This window comes from Balearica regulorum, chromosome 1, assembly GCF_011004875.1.
Source record: "Balearica regulorum gibbericeps isolate bBalReg1 chromosome 1, bBalReg1.pri, whole genome shotgun sequence".
NCBI classification, from domain to species: Eukaryota; Metazoa; Chordata; class Aves; order Gruiformes; family Gruidae; genus Balearica; species Balearica regulorum.
Window position 1 is genome coordinate 154,070,110 of NC_046184.1, and position 19,673 is coordinate 154,089,782.

The 19,673-nt window shown below is 39.4% G+C and overlaps 1 protein-coding gene across 1 annotated transcript in view; it reads left to right on the forward strand.

Annotated features, from left to right (window-relative positions):
• Positions 1 to 19,466, forward strand: part of COL4A1 (collagen type IV alpha 1 chain) — a 129,952-nt gene extending 110,486 nt beyond the window's left edge. The window contains exons 42-52 of the mRNA XM_075740285.1: positions 1,251 to 1,436; positions 2,105 to 2,238; positions 5,277 to 5,349; positions 6,025 to 6,096; positions 8,083 to 8,211; positions 10,012 to 10,110; positions 10,264 to 10,476; positions 11,966 to 12,143; positions 14,914 to 15,028; positions 16,052 to 16,224; positions 17,936 to 19,466. Of these exons, the coding sequence (XP_075596400.1) occupies positions 1,251 to 1,436; positions 2,105 to 2,238; positions 5,277 to 5,349; positions 6,025 to 6,096; positions 8,083 to 8,211; positions 10,012 to 10,110; positions 10,264 to 10,476; positions 11,966 to 12,143; positions 14,914 to 15,028; positions 16,052 to 16,224; positions 17,936 to 18,017 (1,454 nt within the window). The 3' untranslated portion in view covers positions 18,018 to 19,466. The remainder of the gene's footprint in view (positions 1 to 1,250; positions 1,437 to 2,104; positions 2,239 to 5,276; positions 5,350 to 6,024; positions 6,097 to 8,082; positions 8,212 to 10,011; positions 10,111 to 10,263; positions 10,477 to 11,965; positions 12,144 to 14,913; positions 15,029 to 16,051; positions 16,225 to 17,935) is intronic.
• Positions 19,467 to 19,673: the final 207 nt, after the last annotated feature.

Sequence of the window (19,673 nt, forward strand, 5' to 3'; positions counted from 1 at the left end):
TGTGAGAACAGCTTGATTGGCTTGAGCCAGTGCTTATTCAAGGTGTCTGTAATGCACCATGCTCCATTTTATGAAATAATAAGTATGTCCTAGACACTAGACTGCAAGAGATACAGTAGTGAAGAACTATCAAACTGCTGCTGATAAAGGAAATTCTGTACAATTAAAGGATTTTCAATTTTAAACATCCAGAAAGCAAAGATTCAACTAGTCCATCTATGAAATTAACATGACATGGCAGATTTTGAAGAACTTCTATAGCTTGACATATCAATGCCCATACCTCACTCATTCATTCTATAAATACAGTAAACTTGTGCGGACAATCAAAAGTGATAAACCAGAATTTTAGAATATATTTTATTTACTATCTCAGAGTAATTGACAGTCATTAAATTGCTGAGAAAGCCCTAATGTTAGAGAACTTATTTTAATAAACAAATTTTCTAATCATAGCTCAGTAAGGCATGTAAAATACTAGAGTATGAGAGCACTTTTCTCACCTCACCCATCTCTCTCATTTTGTCAGCACAGCTCATTTAAAAATATCTGATGTTAAATAGATATCCAACTGACCTAATCTGTGTTCCAAATGTATTGTAGTTCCAAAAAAACAAGTTTAGGATTTAAAGACCCTGTTCCGTTTAGGCAAAGAGCCAGGGATAGTGTTCTTCATACATTTTATTTCTATTATGATACTTATACCAGCTAATCTATATTCTTTTTGCTCAATAATGATCTAAAATTCGACAGAATTGCAAATGTTAACTATTTGTTCAAGCCTGAAAGTAAGTAAGTACTAAGTGTTTAAATCTAGATATCTTAGGGAAAAAAAAAAATCCCTTTTCCTCTAGGAGCAAGTCCTTTTGTGCTTGGTCAAGCAAAACATCCATTACTCAGCTATGACAATAATAACTAACGGAGTAAGGGTTTGGGGGCTTTGTGTGCCTTGTGGAAGGACTGATAGAGAGATGCTGAATGTTCATCTATTTTTAGAGTGAATTAAAATAGCCCAGTGATCAGTTTAGCTAAGAAAAGATAGTCAAACTACTCTTTTCCTCATACTTTATGTCATAATGTGGAGAATAATACAGTTTTCCTAAAGTTTTGCATTTTTATACAAATGTGTAAAGGCAAGATCAATATTTTCTCAAGGAATAAAGCTTAGTATGAGCAGATAATAAGGCAGAAAGTTTCAGTGATGGTGATCCTTTCTCTAATCATGTTTTGGGGATTGTTTCAAATCTTAGGTGCGAAAGGTGATGTGGGTTTTCCAGGATCCCCAGGAAGTCCGGGGATCCCAGGCCTGAAAGGAGAACCAGGATATGCTGGTCCACCCGGCCCAAAGGGCAGCCAAGGTCTCCCTGGACTACCAGGAAGTGCAATTGAGGGCCCTAAAGGAGACAGAGGACCCCAAGGCCAACCTGGCCTTCCAGGTAATTCTTTCTCTTTAGTGTTAATGCCCTGCTGTTAATCAAAGCTCGCCTAATGAATTAATAACATAATCAATATTGCATATCTCACAGATCAGAGAAAAGCTCTCCTTCATAGGCAGTTTGGCATTATGTCCTAGAACAGGCTGATTTTATGTCCTCGGGCAGTTGGTTTTGTCCAGAAGTCTTTCCGATGTTGAGAAGCTTACCTCCCATTTCCATGTTTCCCTCTAGACTTTATTTACTGTTTCAAGGCAGCCATGGCTATGTGTTCCTATCTCCTGGAGTGTTAATATGTTTAAAAATGGCCCAGCGTGGTCTGACCTTGCCAGTGGCCCTGTGCTAGAGGTTACAGAGGAGAGTAGGGCAGAACAGAGCCGCAATATGTCTCTAGCATATTCATACCTGAAAATATACCATCTGTTTGTTCTGCACATATAGAAAACTCTCCACTCTTCTCCATCAGCCACAGGCTGATAAATGATAGATGTCCAGTCACATGGGTCGTCATATGGACCTCCCTGCAACATATTCTCCTACTTGTTTGCTTGAAACGTTGTTACAATAATTATTTTGGTTCTGCCCATCTGTAGATTGAGCCAGCTCGTCCTCCATCAGGTACTGCTCTGAAAAGATTTTGCCACTAAATACTCTCTTCTTCTGGTTTGCAGGTTTACCAGGTCCAACAGGGCCACCAGGACCCCCAGGTCTGAAAGGGGCCAAGGGAGAGCAGGGAAGCAATGGCTGGCCTGGGACTCCTGGAGGTCCGGGAGTCAAAGGTGATCCGGGTTTCCAGGGCCTGCCAGTAAGTTACTTTCAGTATAGTCCAGATTTGCTGAAAGCTGGTTCTTGTAATTAATGGATATTAATCATAGATGTTTCTTGTTCAAAATAATGATACTTTATGCTCAAAGTGCCTTTGGACTCACTGCTGATGATGTAAAGTCAGTTTGAAAACATTTCAATTCTCTCCTTTTAAAGGCTGGCTACCAATAAGCCCCCGTGAGCTAATGAACTTATTAGAAATTTATAGATAGTGAGCGGTAACATACAACACCCAGAATATAATTTACAGTGAATTAACAGTACAGGCTGGCTGCAGCACATCCATAAATCCTGCAAATGCATTAGTAGTTAATTTTAAAGGTTGCATATTTCACGATAAATTGCCTTCTGAAAATACCTGAACTGTTTGGTTTTGTTATGAAACCTTTCAAATAAAGTGCACTTTCAGTACTGTCAGTGATGAAATATAGCTGCTGATTTAGAAATACAAACAGGCAATGCTATTAATACATTGTTGTCATATATTATTCATTTTCCCTGATCTAAACCAGTCCCTTTTCTATATATTAGGGCGAATGAAATAAAATAGGACAGTCATCCAGAATAGTTGGTCTTCTATACTCTTTCTCTTTGAGTGTCTGCTGCCTTTTTCCACACTGAAATATATGCTGTATAGTTTAACTTTTCATTTCCTCTTTCCTACCAAGAAAATAATAATAAAATTTATGGAAGAAGGAATAAGAAAGTAGGTAGGTATGATGCAACAATTCCTAGTGTACAAAAGGAAGGAAGACTCAGGAATAAGGTCCTGATGTGAAAAGCAGTATACTGATAGTGGACTTAAAAGGTCCACATTATTCTTGATAATGCAAAGATCTACTGCATCCTTTTCTGCATCCAAGAGTCACTTCACAGAGACAGTAAGGATTTGCTTCAGTGTTCTGGCACTAGATTTTGGCTATGCCTTTTTGTCTTTGAGACATACCTTACCATACCAGCTTTGAAGGCAGTAAATTTCAAAATAACATTCCAGTATGTTTTCCCTGTTTTAAGAATTTGCAGTACTTCTGCAGAGAGCTAAATTTCTATACCCCAGGAAATTCTGAAGTTTTTCACAGGTTGATATTCCAGTCCAAAACTGTTTATCAAAAATGGGAAATGCCAAAGGATTTTGATTTCGTGCCTTCAACCAGAAGAAAATGTTTTACTATCCTTGAGCCACAATACATAGCATTGGGTTGTTAACTCAATGCAAGATGCTCCAGTGAGAGTTACTTCCTCTAGTGATACATACTAAGATGGGTTTCTAATGTCTTGATCCTCCTCAGTGTGACAGGCTTCTGTCCTGATTACAGCTCAATTGTGCATACAGGTCTCCAGGTACATGGCAACCTATATCAGAAAGGAGATTTTGTTACAGCATAGGTGACACAGCCTGTCCAAAAATCCCATCCAAAAAAACTGAATGCAGAGATCAGACCGTGAAATACAAATCCTATGGGGTTTTCTGTGCATTTTAACATTGAAATGAGAAAAGAAACATTTTTATCATTTTCACAAACTGAAATAATTTTTTTTGTTTGGAACAGATCCAAAACAAAATGTTGTTTGCCAAGCTATATCTGATGGGGGGAAAAAAAAAAAAAAAGCTTAAGAAACTGCATACTGTTGTGGAAGAAGTATTTTGATGGAAAGCTTCCAATAAACTTCTCTTATAAATAATTCTATTTTATAATTATAACTGAAAAAATATTTTAAAAACCTATTTTAGTGAGATTATCTGTCTGACTCATGACTCTTCTGAATGAATGTTAGCCCTCCTGTTTTGTGCTACAGAAGTTCACATGTTATGATACAAAGAGAGGGCCTTTTCTTTAAACAATTTTGCATACTGTGACTATGTGACTGAAGGAAACCAGGGAATCTTACTTCATTAATACTTCCCTTACCACTCCTAGGGTGGCATTTCTTTTATTTAACTTTGGAAGTCTCACTGTTGACATCCAGTATTAAGCTAGTCATCTCTTCTCCCTTTATAGTTAGTGGAAAGAATTAGAGGTTTGTAGGGAGCCATTCTTCTCACTTTAATGTAAACATCTAACTTAGATCAAATGAAAAATCACTCCTCTATGTGCCTATTCCATTGCTCTCCAAATACGATGAGAGGAATCCTACCATTGGTATTGTTTTTCATTGAGTACTCAATTCACATCTCCAACCTCTGATTGGTAAGTTACTTAGCAAAGGGATTTTGTTTCTTTCCTCCACCCATGTTCCACATTTTATTATATAGGGGACTATCACTGCCGGATAGCTTCAGCCCAGTAGAAATTCTAAACTATACTTACAAGCTTTTTGCTAATGATCTGCAAAAGACAAAAGAAGAAAAGGAGATTTGCAGTCGTTTAAATGGCTATTTACAGTCTCTTTTGAAATATGGGCTTGGTTTTCCTTGAAGTGAGGCTACAATGAACTTTTTACCATTAATTTCATGGGAGCAGTTTATAATAGCGAAGGCAGTAGGAGGAGTTTGCATTGTGTTTGAAGTGTTTAAGTCCTTAGAGTATATTAGCCCTGTTGAAAAGTAAAAATCTTCAGCGGATTATAAGTTGTTGAGCACATTTAATTTCGTTCCACATGTGAATGTAGAAGTTTTCAAGTCTGCTGTGGTCTAGAATTACCCCATTTGATTATCTAACTAGCAACTGCCTGCTGGGGCTGCACTGAAATGAGTTTTTGCTGAGATTTGTGCTTACTGTAGTTTTTCATAACAATATGTTCTATGGTTGAGAACCTTTTTATTAGCTATACTGTTAGTGAGACCATATTCTGATCTAGCAACTTTGTAAGGCAAAAAATAGTTCAGTAAGAACAAGGTGTCATGCTTGTTCCTATAGGAGAAGGTTCTCATCTAATCATGGTAGAGAATAACCATTCCTTAAACTTAGTGGCTTTTTTGTCATATTAATTTTTTTTCATAGGTTTCCAAAAACTTACAGCCTATTTGAGAGTTATAATAATTTAGGATAACTATACTTCACATTTTCTTTTATACAGGGTAGTCCTGGTTTACCAGGAGATATTGGTCAAAAGGGTGATCTGGGACCTCCAGGAGTTCCAGGCGTTCCAGGTGAGAAAAAAATTTACCATATTCCTAAAAAGCATGCAAAGATGTCTCTTTCACATCCTTCCTCTCTCAAAAAAAGTGCTCAAAGAATGTTGACTCTAAGTTACAAATTATTGAAACAAGACATTGAAAGCTCCATCAAAAAGCATACAAGAACATTGAGATTTTTCTCAAGGTTTTTTGTCTTTTGCCTGTTGTCTTGCTTTGCCAATTTTAAGTGTGCGCTTGCTTTAAAAGGTGGATGTAAAATCAATTGTTTAGACATTACCAGTCAAGATTCCTCAAGATTTTCTTGAGAATTGGAGAGGGAAATATTATAGCTATATTTGCAGAAACACGGGCTCAGTATGTCTCCACTGTTGACTGTATTGCTGCAAGTGTCACCATCATACACATGAAAGCACTGTGTGTATCAAAAAATGCAGTTATTAATAGAAAAAAAATCTTTTAATTTAGAGAAATTTATTAATGAAAGTAAGAAAACTTTGTTTTCAGTCATCATTTCTTTGGTAATAGTGCTGCTGTTTGTATCTTGCTCTTGTGAACAGTTAAAAAGTACTTGTGTGAATAAAGTCATGGCCGTCACATGATCTTGGGGTTGTCCGTGATTATTCTGCACATATCCTTCCAAATCAAGAAGTTATTGAATCTTCGTGTAAATATTTCCTTTGACTTCAGGTCCAAAAGGATCTCCTGGCTTCCCAGGCCTTAAGGGTGAACGAGGTGACCAAGGTCTTCCGGGATCTAAAGGTATAATATAAAGACTTGCTTTTTTTCCCAGATGTTGTTGTTAAAATTATTGTTACTAATCAATGCATATCTTCCTTCTGCTTTTATTCAGTGTAAAAAGGTAGAATATGAAACCAGATATCATGGTATCAGCATCTGAACGGTCAGATTAGATTTAAGTATTGGATAGAGAGTGAATGTATTTATCTCCTGCTCTGAAAAATCAATACTGAGGTTTTGTCATTTATTAGAATATTTAAATAGTATTCTAGAACCATAGAATCATAGGATAGTTTGTATTGGAAGGAACCTTAAAGGTCCTCTAGTTCCAACCTCCCTGCCATGGGCAGGGACACCCTCCACTAGACCAGGTTGCCCAAAGCCCCATCCAATCTGGCCGTGAACACTTCCAGGGATGGGGCATCCACAGCTTCTCTGGGCAACCTGTTCCAGTGTCTCACCAACTTCATCGTAAAAAATGTATTTCTTATATCTAATCTAAATCTACCCTCTTTCTGTTTAAAATCATTGCCCCTTGTCCTGTCACTCTAGACCCTAGTAAAAAGTCTCTCTCCATGTTTCTTTTAAACCTCCACTATGTATTGAAATGTCACAATAAGATCTCCCCGGAGCCTTCTCTTCTCAGGGCTGAACAACTCCAACTCAGCTTTTCTTCATAGGAGAGGTGCTCCAGCCCTCTAATAATTTTCATGGCCCTCCTCTGGACCCGCACTATCTGGTCCATGTCTTTCTTGTACTGGGCCCCCCAGAGCTGGACGCAGTACTCCAGGTGGGGCCTCATGAGAGCAGACTAGAGGGGTAGAATCACCTCCCTCCACATGCTGGCCACGCTTCTTTTCACATAGCCCAGAATATGATTGGCTTTCTGGGCTGCAAGCACACATTGCTGGCTCATATCCAATTTTTCATCTACCTGTATCCCCATCTCCTTCTCCTCAGGGCTGCTGTCAATCCATTAATCCCCCAGTCTGTACTGATATTGAGGGTTGCCCCAACCCTGGTGCAGGACCTTGGTCTTGGCTGGTTGAACTTCATGAGGCTCACATGGGCCCAGTTCTTAAGCATGTCAAGGTCCCTGTGGACAGCATCCCTTCCCTCTAGTGTATTAACTACACCACTCAACTTGGTGTCACCTGCAAACTTGCAGAGGGAACTTCATGCAACCTAAGGTCTGGACAGCTGTTTCAGTCCTTGGGAGGTCTGTTTGGGTGGAGACGTCAGCACGGATAGGCTGCAGTGCTTCTGTTTGGGTTTTAGCCACAGCCTTGCTGTGGCAATGGTAGACACCATTTTCTTTCAGCAGGTCACATTCTCCTCATAGTTCTTAGAAAAAGAGTCCACTTAAGCGGTAATGCTTTTGAAAGATGTCATCCTTCTAATTCTAATCCCTGGAGACCTCAAGCTTCTGAGTAAGCTTGCACAGCTATCAGTTAGTTGACGTGACCATCGGGGTTGCAGCCTAGACCTGCTGGTGAGCAGAGCAGGCAGCAGCCCCATAGCTGGCAGAGTGTGCAGCTCTTCTGAGCAAACTGCTGCTCAAACTGCCAGTGCCACCCCCTACAGGTGCCGCTCCCTGTTTGCACACCCTAGTCTCAATGCTTCTGGTCAGAGCTACATCTGTGGGCCTGGTCTCTCCTGTCTGGTGGGAGACGGGAACATAGGAGGTAGCGATAGGGTTTTCAGCAGGAGCACGTGCAGCTACTTAGGTGTTACCAGAGGGTTGTCAATGGCAGAGGCCCAGCCCACGCTGTTTCCCTCATTGTGCCCTGAACCCCGTTGTCTTCTGCCCTCAGTTAACTTTGGGTTTGGCTTCTCAACAGGTATGACTCTACTCAATGCACATATAAAGTCTTGGGCACATTGATATCTTGTAGCTACAGGCTCTGTCTATTCTCTGACTACATAAATGGCAATACAAGGTAACATTTTCTCACTTTTTTATTGTGCAATACTAAGCATGCTGATTTCCTTTGTTTACTTTGGCAGGTTTACAAGGCCCACCAGGCCCGCCAGGTGCTTTTCAGCTTGTTAAAGGGGATCCTGGTTTACCTGGCCCTGTAGGACCAGTTGGTCTCAAAGGATTCCCGGGACTTCCAGGTCCCAAAGGACAGCAAGGTGAGAGTTTCTAACTTGCCAGTAGAAATACATTTTAAGTAATGTAAAAATAGACCAATGGTAGGCTAGACACGAGAAGATTTTTGGTATAATATTATCCGGCTTTTTATAAGCAACTTAAATTTTGTCAGTGATGAAGAGGAGATTCCTTCTTTTTGAAGCTCATCCAAAGGAGTCCCAGAAACAGATGCCTTCCTAGTCATTTTTTATAGGCTCTCACTCTGCAGTCAACACATCAGTATATGAGATCAGCAGTAAACAGAATGACTTGCAATGCACTGCTCATCCTTTCCTCAGAACGTATGTCTTAGATTGTCTTCTGTTGTATCCAAACTTAATTACTGTGTGTCTCCGGACAGACAAGTATGAGAAAAAACACCTTGATCTTGGATGTTCCATAGGCCTAGATTTCATCTCTTAGACCAGACATTGCAATTTTTATAAAGAAAAGATGAACTGCAAAAATTAAACACATTACATAATAAGAGAATGGAGCAAAAGGTAAGATGAAATGCTGGCACAAGGACACATGTCCTTCTGAGTGTATCCTTCAGGAGAGTGGGAGCTCAGAGGTGTTCTTAAGCTGTTAAGATTCTAAGGGAAAGCTTTGTTCCTGATTGTTTTATGAGAAGATGATGGGGAATTATGGTGGAATATAAAGAATATCTTCTTTCTATTTAATATAATAGATATGGAAGTTTGCTCTTGAAGGTGGGGTTACAACTCTGCAACTGCTGTCCATTGGGAAAATAGCTATGAAGTAATCTCAGTGATTGAGCACAGCATGGGTTTGCTTGTATGGGATCTGTTGCTGTTCTCTAGTTTAATACATGAACACAATACTGCTTTTTGAGTGATCAGGAAAAGGACAGCTGGGACTATCCAAAGCTTCTGATGTGCCACAGAAATATTGGTGTGGTACCGATGGTGTTAAATTCTTTTTCCCAAAGTCAGAGTTGCTGAGTTTATGTCGGACTCAAAGCACCTAGAAAGCAATAAAGCGAAGACATAATATATGTCTGAAAATCTGTTTGGGAAGAAGCAAAGAGACTACTGCTTTTCCCAGTGTTCATGACCCTACTTTTTTATGGTCTATTTTTGATTGAGTCATATGATAAGCAGAGAGGGAAGAGACTGCTGCCCTTCCTTTTCATACTCCAGGCAAATACTAGTTATTTTAGAAGCACACTCTGTGCTTGCTTCTCTGTTCTTCTCTATTGTCCTGGTTCTGGCAAGGGTAGAGTTAATTTTACAAGGAGCCAGGACAGGTGACCCAAGCTAGCTGGGGACTATTCCAGACCATGTGATGTCATGCTCACCATAAAAGGGGGCTAGGTGGGTATGGGAGGGGCAGCGCGGTTTCAGCACAGTTCCAGGATGGCCGAGAGTCTGGTCTGTTGTTGGATCAGTAAATTGTTCTCTGTTATCACCCATTGTGAATATCTGTTATCAGCACTGTTGCTGATTGTTTCCCTCTCCCTTGCTGTCCCAGTAAACTGCCCTTATCCCAACCCTCGAGGCTTTGCCGTTGTTTTTCCGTTCTCCTCCCCATCCCGCCGGGGGAGGGGTGAGCAAGCGGCACGTGGCACTTAGCTACCGGCTGGGGCTAAACCACGTCATCTATAATCACTTCACCTGCAGTAACCCACATACATGCTCTAGATATTGACATATAGACACTGAATCTGCATGAGTTTAGTTTATGCAGAGGTGTGCCTGTGCCATGCTGTATTAAAAGCCCAAAAGTCAGAACTAACATGAAGTAATATCCAGTAATAACTATTCCTTGTTTTTCAACAGGGGTGACAGGACCTTCAGGTGTACCTGGACCACCTGGTAGTCCAGGGTTTGATGGTAAACCTGGGCAAAAAGGAGAAATTGGTCCTTATGGTCCCCCAGGTAAGCCCATGAGTTCTTCAAAGAAAATTCTATGATTCCTTCATAGAAAAATAACATAGGAGATTAGGTGTGAATGTATCTAATTACAGTTCTTTAGCTATCTAGCAGGGTACTGCTGTCTGTAGAGATAAAAAGAGACTCTCTGTATTGTAGGGCCCAGAGGATTCCCTGGTCCACCTGGCCCTGAAGGTTTGCCTGGAGCTATGGGCCCACCGGGTGCACCATCTGTTGCTCATGGCTTCCTTGTTACCAGACACAGTCAAACCACTGAAGAACCATCGTGTCCATTTGGAACAAGGCTGATTTACCATGGCTACTCCTTGCTTTATGTACAAGGCAATGAAAGAGCCCACGGCCAAGATCTGGGTAAGTAGAGACCAAATTAAAATTCAATTTGAATTCATTACAAACCAAATGTTTCTTTCATTTGTAGAACTGTATTGAACAAACTTGTGTGATTTTTCTTGACTAGCTGGTTCTTTATCGTGCCTTCTAGGCTGGTACAAATAATGGTTGATGTAAAGTCAGTTTATTTAAGAAAGTCTTTATCAAAGCCTTTGACATGGTCATCCATAGTATCCCCAAATTAGTGGGAGATGGGCTGGCTAAGTAGATGATGAGTGGAAAATTGGTGGTCCATGAGGCTCTGTGGTATGTGATCAGATGTACAAAGTCTGAGTAGTGGTTGTTGATTAGTGATGTCCCTAAGGAATTGGTACTGGGCCAGTACTGTTTAATGAATTTATTAATGTCTTGGGTGATGGGATAGAGTGCACTCTCAGCATGTTTGTGGGTAATGCCGGATTGGGAGGAATGGTTGATTCCCGTGTGGACACAACTGTCATTCAGAGAGACCTGACCAAGCTGGAGAAAAGGGCTGAGAAGAACCTCGAGAAGTTCAGTAAAGGCAAATGTAATGGGGTACACCTAGAATGAAATAACCTCGTGCAACAGAACAGACTGGGGACTGGCTGCTATTTCCAGTGGCAGCAGTACAGACTGCTAGAAAGCTGCTTTGCTGAAAAGGACCTGGGAGTCCTGGTGAGCAGCACTGAACATGTGTTAGCAGTGTGCTTTTGCAACAACTACTCCATTCCCCACTACCCAACCCACTGGGCTCTATTGGCAAAAGTGCAACCAGCAGATGGGGGGGAGTGGTTCTTACCCCCTGTTTGGCTGTTGTGAGACCACATCTGGTATATTGTGCCTAGCCTTGGGCCTCCCAGAAAAAGGAAGAAGTGGGTGTACCACAGTGAATATAACAGCTAGCTACTAAGATGGCTAATGGGGTTTGGACAATCTGATGGAACGAGGTTTGCTAAGCCTTAACAGAAATTTAGGGGGAGGTCTTTATTGCTGTCTACAGCTGTCTACAGGGAGGGTAGAGAAGATGGAGCCAAACTCTTCTCAGAGAGGCTCAGTGACAGAAGAAGCAATGGACACAAGTATGAGATATATTCCAGTGAAACATAAAGCTTTTCTATCATGCTGATGCTCAAACACTGGAATGGGACCTCAGAGAGGTTGTTGAATCTCTGCCTTTGGAGATACTCAAAACTCAACTGTCCATGGACCCAAGCAACCTGATCCAGCTGGCAGGGGGTTAGGATAGATGACCTCTAGAGGTCTATTCCAGCCTAAGTTATTCCATAATTCTACAGGCAAGACTGGACTACTCCTTGCCTTGCCTTGTTCCTTCCTTCTGGAGTTAAGAGAAGTCACTTCCTCTGAGAGAACTGTGCCCTCCAGAGCAAATGTCATCTGCTATTTAGCCTTTCCTAGAAATATTTGTTTGGCAGTTGGCAATGATTTAATAAAAATGGGTTAACAAGTAATCTTTCACTTAACATTTCAGGCACGGCAGGAAGCTGTCTTCGTAAATTTAGTACCATGCCTTTCTTATTCTGCAATATCAACAACGTATGTAACTTTGCATCAAGGAATGACTATTCCTACTGGCTGTCCACTCCTGAACCCATGCCAATGAGTATGGCTCCTATCACTGGTGATAATATCAGACCATTCATCAGCAGGTACGGTTTCAGTTCTGCTATGTTTGTAAAATGAAGAAGCCTGTGAAAAGTGCATATGGTACTTGATTTTTTTTTAAAGGCTTTTAATCTGTATATTTCTATTTCCTGCCTTTAAATTTAAAGTTTGAGTTCCTTTGATGAAATGTTTCAAAGTGTGCATGTTTTCAGTTTAGACTTTGATCAAAAATAAAAGCATTTTTGGGGAAACCCAAATAAATAGATTAGTCTATGTTGAGTCTAATTGAAATGAAAAGATTTACTTTGAAATGATGTTTTGCAAAAGCTATGATGTACTTTGAAGGAGAAAAAGTTTTGAATTTATTCACAATTCTTGTCCAAAACAATTCTTTTTTTTTTTTTTTTTTTTTTTTGACTAGTCATAGGTAGAAGCTTTCTAGGGCTCAATTTCCTTTTGTTTGAAAATGGTAGCAGTATTTATTGTACAGTAAACTGCCAAGTTTCTTCCATTGTTTTGGACATACTGCTTGAATGCAGCTATTACTGTCTGAATTAAAGGAAACAGTTGCAAAATTAATCATCTATTTTTTAACTCCAGATTGTCATTGAGCATAAAGTGTGGCACTTATATCAGACATAACAGTTCTGCATCAATCCAACATGTTGAACTTCTGATCCATTTTAAATTTTTAGGCCACTAGGAAAAACTATGTTGTCATAATACTCCCAGTGCTGAAGCAGAGGTGTGAGCAAGAGTGTGGTTCGCTGTACCATTGTCATTAGACACAAATCTGGCAAGGAAATCTCCAACTTACATCTTAAATGATAATCATTAGATATAGGCATTACTGTGACTCCCATCATTGCTTCTAATCTGTATCAGCTTTTGCTGATCCCTCTCCCTGCCATATAAAGTGAATGGGAGTGGAGATTGCTGTCATTGTTTTCTCGGATCTGTATATACCATCCAAGAGAAAGGACAGTTCAAATCATCATTCTTGACGTCTTGGTATGTTCAAAAAACTGTTTGGCTCTTCTGCAAAACGTCTGACATTTATTTTGCATAATAGAATCCATCTTGTGTCTGCAATTGTACTCTGTACTCTATTTTTGGTTTAGTGCCTTAGAAATTGGTATGCCTTGAAAATGAGTGGGCAGATTGAGGGCAAGGTTCTCAAGAGAGTCTATAGGTTTTGTTGATCTTACTTTTTTGGTTGTTCATTGGATGTGAATGGAAGGGGCTTGACTTTCAGAAAAAATCAAATGACCGACCTCTGCAATTCATATTCCTTTTATGCCATCCCTGATCAAGCACCCAAAATAACCTTTAATAATGACTTTCAAAACTCTCGCTTAAGGGGGTACCCACCAACAAATTGCCTTATCTTATGCATATAGAGTAGCTTTTGCACCATAAAAATGTGTATGTGTGTATATATATGTTTTTCGCCTTTAAGCCATAGCAGAGAGTGAGATAATTGCAATCACATTTTTTAAACCAGCAAGGAATCTGAGAAGACTATTCTTTCAATTTATTTTATAAGTTGAGGCTTTTAAAGCAACAGTTTTCCCTGTCCAAAAGTTGGAAAGATGTAGAAGTGTCACTTGCTGCCTTGGGTCATGGAACTTCTTTTCATGTAAGACCTTCCACTGAAATACCAGAAATCTCTTGAAGCAAAGCAGAGCTCCAAGAATAGAGGCAGCTTTACATTCTTCTTTTAACTTACTCTTTCATTGATGTGTTTCTTAAAATAACTGTCTTTCTTCTGCACTAAAGATGAAGGCAGTAGGTATGAAAGCAGACTTCACAAGTCAGAAATAGAAGGCTTTCATTCTGAATTCCTTTGCTTCTGTGCATTTTCCAGAATCCAACTTAATCTATTTTGCACTTGATTCTTTTCACTGCTCTGATAACAGGAATCAGACTGTTTAGTTCTAAGTATCTGTTTTGAATCATTTTCATCATTGCTAACTGCAGTAGCCAATTTAGGAGTTGTACAAGAGAAAATGGATTATATCCACAAAATTGCTTCTTACCAGCTCACATATTAAAATTTCTGGCCCAACTCCACATTTTTTTGACTCTCCTGTGATGGCATGGTTGGTCATTGGATTATTCAGTAACCTAGCAGTTCTGAGACACGATAAATTTATCTAAAGTAAAAGAACTAGTGCTGCATAGCTTTCTGAAGAGTTGCTTTCAAGTTCATTGTTCAAGGTACTTTGCTAGAAATGTTTTACTGGAGATAAGGACCACAAATGTAAATAAAAGCCACTTTCAAGGAAAATGCGTGGGGAAGAGTCTGCATTAGATTAGATTAGCAGTGATTACCTTTGTAAGATGGTTTCCAGAGAGATGGCTTTCTCTCTGGAAGTCACTCAGGGCTATGTTTAGGATGATGAATTGCTGTTACTTGTCTCTGATCACAGAAGCCACTTTTAAGTGATACTTGCTGAGTTACAATGTTTGGCTGTTTGCCTCTCATGTTCATGACATTGAGCACTTTTAGAAACGACTAGAGAAAGACAAATATATTTAAATATTCAGATAAGAGATCTCTTGCTCTTTGCTCATAGGAAGGCTAATAGGAATAAGACTTTAATAGTTAAGCTGTCCCTAAGTAAATGAGAAAGAAAGAAGAAAAAAAAAAAAAAAAGAACCAGTTGGAAAGGAAAAATTTTCATTTTCCTTTTGGTTTTGAAGGTGACAACATTTTCTAATTCAAGATTCCTTAAAGAAAGTAACTTCTGAAAAAAGAAAAAGTATTAATCCTCAAGTGCATGTAGCTCATTCATGTCTTGGTCTTTCTAGATGCTCTGTGTGTGAAGCTCCTGCTATGGTAATAGCAGTTCACAGTCAAACAATTCAAATCCCACCATGTCCTGAAGGCTGGAGTTCACTTTGGATTGGTTACTCCTTTGTCATGGTAAGTGCACTGGGGCATACTCTGAGGTGAGAAAATCGTTTGTTTGAGGCCTTTGATCTGCACTCCTGCTGGGAAAGTTATTATCTGACTATGTCACTTCAGGTCTTAGGAGGGCATTAGACCTCTACCCTTTCTGGTGCCTTTAGAAAGATTTTCGCTAATTACTAAATGAGAATAATGCAAAAGTAATTAGTTGTTCACTTTTCGGGAAGTACACATAGCTTGCTCTCTTGTTTGCAGCTCCAGCACAGGATCCAAGTGCTGAATAAATGAGGAAATAAGAATTATTTTCCATTGTCCTTCTACATCTGTGTTGCAGTAGCTTCCTAGAGTGGTAGCGTATCAGTGCCTTTCTTCTTCTCATTTTTTTGATGAATAAGCCTTCAGTTTTCAAATGGCATTTTTGACCTTTTATCCAGTTTCTTCAGCTGTATTTATACTAGTAAAATAAATGGGGCCAAGGAGTGGCCTTGAAGAGCCACTCTGTAGTCCTCCACAGTGGTTAGTTGTTAGCACGCTTCCTGTCATGCTCAGAGCTTTTATCAACAGCCACTCTCCCAGGCAAGGTCTAGGCATGGTCTGAGAACCAGCATGGATCCAGAGCTGTTAGTGCTTGGCAGTGGGAGAGAGGCCACTGTGACATGGGGCAGGAGTTGGGTTAAGCTACTCAGATATAAACCGTACCAGTCTGTTTGCCTTCTGGGCCAGAGAGCTGGCCCTGGCCTGTTGCTAGCATAGAGATAGCTTGGGTCTTACCGTCAGTCCTGAAGGATTTCTGTGCATACTACTGCCCTGATGTTGCTGGTGTGTTGTGCTGCTGTTAAGTGAGAGAACCCAGTGCCACCTCTGGAGCCCTTCAGCTCCACTTTCTTGCTCCTCCTTGAACTGAGGGACCAAAGAGCAGACAGACACAACAGAGGACAAGGAGAGGCATGTGAAGAAATACTTGTGCAAGACAGTTAATAGGTGTCATAGCAGAAGAGGTAGAGTCCCTCTCTGACTGATGCTTTTGCATTTTTCTAGCACACCAGTGCTGGTGCGGAAGGTTCTGGCCAGGCCCTGGCATCTCCTGGTTCCTGCCTAGAGGAGTTTCGCAGCGCTCCCTTCATTGAATGCCATGGCCGGGGCACCTGCAATTATTATGCAAATGCTTACAGCTTCTGGCTTGCCACTATAGAGAGGAATGAGATGTTCAAGTAAGTTCATGATTTATTTATTGGTATTTGAGACTCAGTCAAGCCTTGTCACTGAATAAGAGAAGTATTGTTTGAATATAATACATGGTTCAAGTACTGACTGTGCCCCAGTTTGGTTAGTATATGCAGTTAATGATTTTCATAACAAAAAAGAGGAAAATTATAATAGCTTTTGGGGGAATTAACGAATATATCTTCCATTAGTGTTTACAATATGTCATTTGTACCTGGTATTTTGCTTTTCAGAATAATCTAACAATGGTTACGTTTCCACTATGTTTGATTGTATTCACTGAGTCATAACTGGGATAAGCTGATGTACTGATTGAAATTAAGTTAGAATATAACATTCCTCCTTGTGGATGCTAACACATAATAGAACCACTTGAAATTAGTGCAGGTGTTGAACTAAGTGACCTGAACAATTATTTACCTTTCCCTAATGTTGGAGGAAGTACGTCTGAATAAAATGCATCTGAAGGCAGAGGCCTTAGGCATTTCTTCAGTCCTGCTGAGGTTCTAATTTCAGGAATTAAGTGGTAGTAGGCTTTGTTTTTGTCTCCTGCACATAATCATTTTTCAACACAATCTAATTTGTTCCATATGAATTTTACTTATATGTTAGCATATAGACCGGTTCCCAGGTCCACATAGCTTACCTGATTAGCAGGCATTCCTCTGGAGTGCAGGCAAGCGTCCTCTTCCACTGCAGGCCAGGCTGCCACTCCTGGTACCCTTCATCTGATACCCTTCCTCTCTTGATGTCTTCTAGATCTGTCATTGCTCCTTAGACTGTCTCATTCAAAACAGGTTGTTTAGCCAGTTTTGACTGTTTGTCTATGAGATGGTTGTCAGCTGAGTAGGTAGAAGAATTGAGCGGGACTGATTATCACCGGGGCTGTGATAATCTCATCAACCAGAAAAGCGACTACTGAAAGAGCCCATTTGCCAACCCTTGGGTAAGCACTGGCTCCCTAGGAAAGAGGAAAGCTGGTCAGAGGAACATTTAGAGGAGTCACCACTACACTTTGTATTCTTTGAGTCCTACCCAGAGACCTGTCAACTTCACATGCTTTTCTGGCTACAAACTTTATCTCAAATTAATAAAATAATCAGAGATCAGGCGATCTGCCCTACTATCATAATTCACAAATACTCTTCAGTTTCCTATAAACTCACAATCCTTTTTAAAGAAAAGCGTTAAATGTAAGCATACTTTTATCTGAAAATGCTTTATAAAGAGTAACTCCTTATGATAGGTTAGATACTAAAGATTCTGGTTTGTCTTTCTATACGATACCACATAATTTCCTTTGCTGGCTTCTCATTTTTCTGTAAAGTCAGAAGAGTTAGCAGAAACTCACAGTCAAATGTCTTTGGTTTCTTTGATGAAATTTTTTTTACTGCCCAAATTCCAGCATATTTTCAAACTGCTGATTAAACAGGTAGTGTCTTCTAGTTAAGAAAATGTTCAGCCTCGTAACAGAACTGAATTCTGAAGTAACTGGAGGTGGATGATGTTTAAAACTAATCTTGTGATAGTTTGTGACCATACTTGAAAGCGAATATGCATTGGAGAACTTAGGGACACCTTGATTCAGCCCAGCTTAAAGAGGCACTTCACTGCGTGCAAAGTTTGTCTTGTCAATTACAAACCTGAAAACTGTTTGTAACAACAGTTGTTAATGGATCTTTTATTTGTATTTGACAGGAAACCGACTCCCTCAACTTTGAAAGCAGGGGATCTGCGCTCAAATGTTAGCCGTTGTCAAGTCTGTATGAGAAAAACATAATGACTTTTGAATTTCAACTAATTTCACACAATATGGTGCTATTCGTTTAACAGCAATGAAGCCTAGACATATATCATATGTACCTCATTGTTGTCCAATATGAAAACAGTAAAGTGCCTTTTAGGAACTTGCATAACTAACACACACTGCTTTACTGGCCCTGTCCTTGCTGAAGAAGAAAAGAGACAACAAAGATAAGCTTCAAATGTTGACATGCCAAATGGCACTTTTGATCAAAATACATGTATTTTTTATATAAATGCAATGCACTGATAGAATAAAAAGTCAGCATTTATCCAGAAAAAATGCAAAGGTGCTAGGAGGTATGCAGTTCTGCCTTATACTGTTTGACCCCCCTTTCTCATTCTTGTATTATATATTTAGATTCATTTTTCTTCCCCAGATAAGTTTGTTGTTACCGTTATCTTGGTGTCTCAAAATCCCAGACTGGGTATGTACTTATTGTTCCTGTACAAAGCAATACTAATGTAAAAAAGAGTTTTGGGATTACAGACTGTGGTTTAGCAACACGTAACCAACCATCTTTTCACAACATAGAGTGCCATCCTGCAAACCTTTGCTTCTGTTTGTAGTCTTTAGTGCTGTTGGTTTTAACGGGACTACATCTGGAAGAGATTGCCAAATTGATTTCCCAAATAGGCAAGTAAGTGTTTCTGCTATGTTGGTACTATGCAGCTTCTTTATGCAGTAGAACAAACTTTCCTGTGGAATAAAGAATGATCCAGCAATGGTCAAGAAAAAAATATATATATAAATATTTTAGTAATTTATATAGATATCAACCATTAGGCAAATGAAGCTCTGAGTTTATCATTTCAAAAAGAAGCTTACAAAAGTTTTCTTCTTATCAGTGTCATGAATTAGATGTTAAATGCCAAAGTATGATGTGAAATGTTTATTTTACATAGGCCATTTCAATGCTGAAGTTGCAGAGACTGAACCCAGGTTAATAGCTATTTGTGTTTATTATAGTAAATCCTGCTTTGAGCTTATAGTCTTTATTCTGTATTTAATATTTTTCAGGGTTTTAAACACTACTCACACACTGAATGACTTGATTTTGAAAAGTATAAGGCCTTAATTTTGTTAACATTGTGCCAAAAAATTCTTCACCATGGCCTCAGAAATATTTCTAATGAATTTCTATGCAATACCATTGTTTGAGCACATCTGTGTCCAAAAGTGTTGTACAGACTATTGCCATGCAAATACCAAAAGATTTTTGCAAATTCCAAGGCCTTTGTGTAATTTCTTACAAGTGTATTTCTTAAGAATTCGTTTGTAATAAAACTATTTGTGTAAAAAAAAACAAAAAAAAAACCAGAAGAAAAGAAGATGTTTTTAATAATTTGTTATTAGCATTCATTTACAGCAATGAATTAATTTTTAATAAGCCACCAATAAATGCACAAGCTTGATGCAATCCTAGATGATTTTTGTTTTGCACATCTTTCAGATGTACAAAGCATCTTCAAAAGGGGAAGACAAGAGCCTGTATTGACACCTCTGTTGAGACCTTGTAGGAACTGGTACTGATAGACAAAACATGGCTTATGCATCTATTACTGAAATATCTTTGATGTGAACATGTTACAAAAATCTGCTGACTTCACCTTAGCTCATGGGAAGCAATCA